This window comes from Eupeodes corollae, chromosome 3, assembly GCF_945859685.1.
Source record: "Eupeodes corollae chromosome 3, idEupCoro1.1, whole genome shotgun sequence".
In the NCBI taxonomy this organism is placed as follows: Eukaryota; Metazoa; Arthropoda; class Insecta; order Diptera; family Syrphidae; genus Eupeodes; species Eupeodes corollae.
The window spans coordinates 82,198,393-82,204,392 of record NC_079149.1 but is presented as its reverse complement, the minus strand read 5'-3'; the positions used below and the strand labels follow the sequence as shown (position 1 = coordinate 82,204,392).

The following is a 6,000-nucleotide window of genomic DNA, read 5'->3' as shown; positions in this document are numbered from 1 at the left end:
TCCTCGATGTGATTCAGGTACAGCTTCGTAGGCATGCAATCTTTCAATAAGAGAAACGGATAGCTGGTCAATCACTGGGATGAAAGCGGATACTTTGTATTTTTCCTTGAGTGACAGATTTGCGTCTCGTACTTTGCCGTAATCGAGCGGATTCAACCTCACATTTCTCGTTCTGGTGCGGGTGCGTGATTGTACATATTCATCAGTATGGTATATTTTTTTGGATGCTCCACGAATGATTTCAATGCATTTAGTTCACGCATTGCCGATTCAATAATCATTTTCGGGTCTTGCAACATCTAAGTTTGTAGCGCTGAATCGCTCCAAAATATTGCAAACAAAGCGGTTTCGAGACCACTCATCTTCTGTAGAAGGTGCGTTGCTTCATTCCTAACGATGTCTTTTATTGGAAGAGATGCTGGTTAGAGCTTCTTCAATTTCCGAATAGCCGTTGACTAAGGTTTTCGTAGCTTCAGCTCGACAAGACCAACGTTTGTCGCTGAGCTTTTTTAAGACTAAAAATTGTCCGCTTTTCTTCTCCTATAATTTCTCAATCAGAATTATGCTGTAGGTAAAGGTAAAAGAGCAAAAAAAAACATATCAAAAGAAAAGATGTTTACTAGTTGGAATTTGAAATACAAATTTTCCGAAGCGTCTATTGTTTGTAATAAATAGATGAAATAAAATAGGTCCATTGAGAACTATGGCCTAGTGACTTACAACTCTAAACCATTCCTGTGTGTGAGAAATGTTGTCAGGGATGGAGGGAAACTACAGTTTAAAGCCGATTCCGAACCGCTAATTTAGGAAACCACTTTTCATGGCAAGAATTACTCTTGGAGGATTTGTTGAAGAGCCAGTATCCGTGGAAAAAAGCCTTTCGACAATATAGGCAATGATCAAACCCAAGACTTTTAGCATGACAGCCCTACGCACTTACCACCACACTACGGGTACTTAATTACGGTTTGCATGATCTAATATATTTATGTTACGAGTATATTATGTAAGCGGATGTTCATGCATGACGAACTCGGCTTCGTCTTATAATTCCACTTTTTATATTTAATGTGATTGATACGGAACCATATAATAAATATATATGAAACAAATCGCCAGGGTGTCTCTCATATTGACCCTGGTGGCAGATCATAGTATCGGCAAAACTATTTTGAAGGAGTGAACACCTTTTTATTTTGATATTTAAAAGATTTTTTTGGAAAAACTGAAATAGGAATGATAATTAGATTAATTAGTGAATACAAATTAAATCTCTTTTTGTTATGAGATAATTATTTTGACAATTTTATTTTAACTTAAAAGAAAACACAATTTGTAGAACTTAAAACTAAATTATTGATAAATTAGTAGAAAATGTAGCCTCCTTTAGCATCTATGACTTTTTGAAGTCGTCTTGGAACTGATTCTCCTAGTTTCTGTGGCATTTCTTGAGGTATTTCTTCCCAAAGAGTTTTCACCTCAAAAAGAGTCTCATCCCTCCTGCAAATCAATGATGAATTCCTCTTTCCTTTTACATACATTTTCTATGACATTTAAGCCAGGGTCTTGGGGTGGCCAGTTGATGGTTTCCAACCCAATGTCATTTAGAAACTTGGTGATCATTTTGCTTTTGTGGCAAGGGGCATTATCTTGTTGAAAAATGAAAGAGTTTCCAATGAGTCTATCGCCAGATGGAAATGCGTTCTCATTTAACACATCTTAATATTTGCTTTGATTCATGAAGCCATCGATTGGGACTATGTCCCTATATAACCGCTTGCAAAAAAGCATCTCCCAAAAATTACTGATCCACCACCATAAGGGACATTTTATGCATTTCTTTTCGCATCCGAACAGATTTCTTTTAAGGTGATCCATGAAACTCAAAGAAACTTTCATCAGTCCATAAAACTTTGTTCCAGAAGCTAAGAGGCTTATTTACATATTCCCTTGCCATTTCAATCTGTTTAATTTGTTCTTAGGAGTTATAAATGGTATCTTCCTTACGATAATATACGTCCCAAAAGTATATTCTTTGAGACGTCTGCGAATTTTTCTTTCACTAACTGAACTTCGGAATTCGTTCTTTTTTAAATCTAAATCTTGCGACATTAGATGCTCTAATTTCTATACTTAGTTCTGCCGTTTTAACCTATTTTGCATAAATCGGAGCCTTCTTAATGAGTTCAACTTTTTGATATACTATGCTTTAAATTTGTAAACAAAATTATTTCAACTTACCAAGCATACAGAAGAACATCCGTCAAAATAGTTTTGTCACTCAGAAAATAGCAATTTAAATACAAAAAGAGCAGCCTTATTGCAGCAGAACACCATCCAAATAACTGAGTTTGACCATCGCGTGATCTAATATAACATAATTATTAACTTGTTATCGATTTGCTCTCTTCAAACTTTAACCGTTATAAATTATTATCACATATGTACATTTTCTATGACAAGAGCGAGAGATTTACATACATATGTCAAAATAGTTTTGCCGACCACTGTAGGTGCTTGGATCTCGATTGCTTGAGAATAAACCATAGACAGACCATATATAAAAAATGTATAAAACTTAGTTGTAAGTATTACCATTATTTTGTTCCATATAACGTACATATTTTTTTAAATTGCCCCTAACGCCTAAACGGGGAGAAATAGACCCCCTGCTGACGTGTAAAAAATGCTTGTTTTTAACTGTTAACAAATCCGTCATTAAACTTTTTCGCCTGAGTTATCGTACTCTTCCCAAAAAATGAAGGAGCTAATGTCGCCGTAGCTACTGGGTTAGGTTAGGTTAGGTTATAGTGGCTGTCCAAGATGGAAACGGACACACTTAGGCCAGTTTAATGGCCCATTGTGATACCACATAAATCTTGAGGCTTCCTTCTAAGCTCAATGGAACCAGCGTGAGTCCCTTACGAAACGTGAGAGGCTGATTATACCGATATGATTTAGATCCTTCAGATCGTTAAAGAAGAATTCTCCTAGGATATTTTTGGGTTTTCGAGCTAGAGCAGGGCATGTGCAGAGAAGATGAAGAACCGTTTCTTCCTCTTCCTTGTCCATAGAGCTTCTGCAAAAGTCATTTGAGAATACGCCTAGTCTCGTGGCGTGCTTTCCTATTAGACAGTGTCCGGTTATGACACCTATTATCGAGGTTATATGCGATCTGCTTAGGGAGAGCAAGCACCTTGAACGTTTTAAATCCAGTGTTGGCCAGATATTTTTTGTGGATTGACACGTGGTGATGTTGTTCCACCTGGTGCCTGCCCTCCTCACAGCGTCTTGCATTAGCAGCAGTTTACAAGTAGCGAATGGTATGCTTGCCAAACGTGGTAGGATGGGCTGTACTGTACTGTTCCTGGCGAGTTCATCTGCCTTACAGTTACCTGGAATGTCTCTATGGCCCGGCACCCAGCAAAGATGAATATTAAACTGTTGTGCCATCTTCATTAGAGATGATCGACAGTTATGGACTGTTATGGAGTTTGTAGAGACAGAGTCCAGAGATTTGATAGCGGCCTGGCTGTCAGAGAAAATACGGATATCAGATGTTGATATCACGTTTTCTTTGAGCCAAGACAAGACTTCTTTAATCGCAAAAAATTCCGCCTGGAACACGATACAATGATTGGGAAGGCGGAATGAGAGACTTAATTTCAGTCGTTCAGAGTACACACCTCCACCAACCCCTTCTTTGGTGCCTCCCCTTAAGAATTACATATCACTATGTGGTGAATTGACTTTAGCAGTGGTGAATTGATATTCGAATTAAGGGTGCGTGAAAATTGCCGTTTCAGCTTGTAGGCAAACCAGAATGACAGATTGGTTTCCGGTCTTTATATGGTGAGTCTATGGAATAAACTATCATTATGCTCCTTGTGGGTTTCCCATCAACAGATATAACGCCCTTGATAACTATTAATTATAATAACTGATAGATCATCAAACACCAAAACTCCTGGCCTGGACAATTACTTTGTTCCAATACATAACCAATAAAATAGCCAAATGACCGACCATTCGTATAGTTGGAGCTGGAGTGAAAATTTTATTTTCCTTTCCTCTATGGCATTAAATAGGCTTACAGAAACGTTGGGATGTGGAAAATTCAAATAAAGATGAAGAAATAAAATATCATTTATCTGTTCCAGAATAAAAGCGACCTTCAAGTCAAAAAGATTATCTTAATTTTTGTGTTTTATTTTGTATTTCTTAGATGAATTTAAATTTTATAAACATAAGTACATATATATACGTATTAAGATTAACTTGTTACTTTACTTAGGCACCTACCTTCACTCCATTATTTTTATTTATATACTATTGAAATTTACTTACATAATAATATATCCTCATAAATTTAAACAAAATTGTATTTTTAATTTAATAATTCTTTAATAGGTAATTACTTAAATTTTGTACCCAGAAATAATGATATAAATATTAATATTCTGTTTTTTAATAATATCCTTGTTCCCCTTTGTATTGCTGCAGGTTGTTCGCCTGAAAAACAAATACATTTGAATACATAATATTTCAAAAACTTTTCAATGTAAAAAATTATGCAAAATACTGAGAAAATAATGAAAAATTGTATATTTATGTTATATAGATGCGCGTAGCTTGAAACATACCATATAGAACGTGAACATTCACAGATTTAGGGTTGGCTGATGATGGAGAGCAGGTGTATATACCCGAATCTGATATCCGGGCCTTCTGAATCAAAAGATACGAAGTTGTTATATCGCCCTTCTCTGTTATCACAGATACACCACCTCTGGGCGAATCGTAGTTTATTTCCTGTAAAAATATTTGAGTTAACTCAATGAACTTACTTTATAATGTACGAATATAAAAAAATCCAAAATTGTTGGTAATATGGCGCTTTGTTTTACCAAAAGTGTTTAAATTAGTATTTTGGCAGAGACGACTAAAAGGTTATCCTAGAAAAAGCGCACATTCTAAAAACAACGCATTAAAGAACCATCGAAAATTTAAGGAAACAAATTATTATTAACAATTAAATGATCATCGCGATCCCTGTATGGAATGATGCGGTCTTCGAAATTTGTGATCAGTGATCACTTTCACATATACACGGCCAAACACTAAGATGAGGCCACAAATTATGTTAACGATTTTAGCTTTTTATAGCTGGTGGAAGTGTTGTAGCCGGAAACTTTTACTACCTGGGAATAGGTACGTATCTAACCATTAAAAAGGTTAAAAAGGATAAAGTGGCTGTCCGTGATGGAGTAGGACACACTTAGGCCATTTAAATGGCCCATTGTGAAATTCATAAAATTAAAGAGCAAATTAGAAACGAGGTTTGGAATTTCCCAATATCAAATAATGAATTACTAAAGAAGCGTTTAAAAAAGTGCTTCACTTGTATAATGTATTCATACACTGTATTTCTAAAATACTATCTTGCTAACTATTATGCTAAGTACGTATCCTGTATTCATTCAATTGTTGCTATGACATTCTGTTATACACTTTATACAGCTGTCAACAAAATAATAGCAGCGCTACTTTTTTCTCATTTCGTTTTATCATATCTTCTTTCTTATTGCTTTTTTCTCTCTAACTTTAGCTTTTTCTGAAACTCTTATTCTATGCTTTCATTATCACCATCAATCATATCAATATGCATTATATCAATAAAATAACGGCCCTTTGTTTAAAAAATTGCAAATTTTGGACACACAAAATAATAGCAGCAGTTTTATAAATATTCAAAAAATTAACATTTATTCAATAATTTCATCAAATTTTATAATTAATATAATTTATTTAACATATTAATATTTTGTACAATAACCCTTCACTTTCATAACATCACCACATCTTCATGGTATTGAAGTCACCAGTTTAATGCACCGGTCTATGGGTATTCCCCTCCACACACTTTGTACAGTCCACAATTCTGCCTGATTTTTGGGGTTGTGCTTGCCAACTCCACGTTTAACATCCCCCACAAATGCT

At 35.2% G+C, this 6,000-nt stretch overlaps 1 protein-coding gene across 2 annotated transcripts in view; it reads right to left on the bottom strand.

Moving 5' to 3' along the window:
• Positions 1–4,379: 4,379 nt before the first annotated feature.
• The window catches only part of LOC129950111 (zwei Ig domain protein zig-8), a 32,731-nt gene continuing 31,110 nt past the window's right edge, over positions 4,380–6,000 (bottom strand). For both annotated transcript variants that reach the window (XM_056061933.1, XM_056061934.1), the window contains exons 7-8: positions 4,644–4,812; positions 4,380–4,512 (exon numbers count right to left, since the gene is read on the bottom strand). In XM_056061933.1, the coding sequence (XP_055917908.1) occupies positions 4,415–4,512; positions 4,644–4,812 (267 nt within the window). In that variant the 3' untranslated portion in view covers positions 4,380–4,414. The remainder of the gene's footprint in view (positions 4,513–4,643; positions 4,813–6,000) is intronic.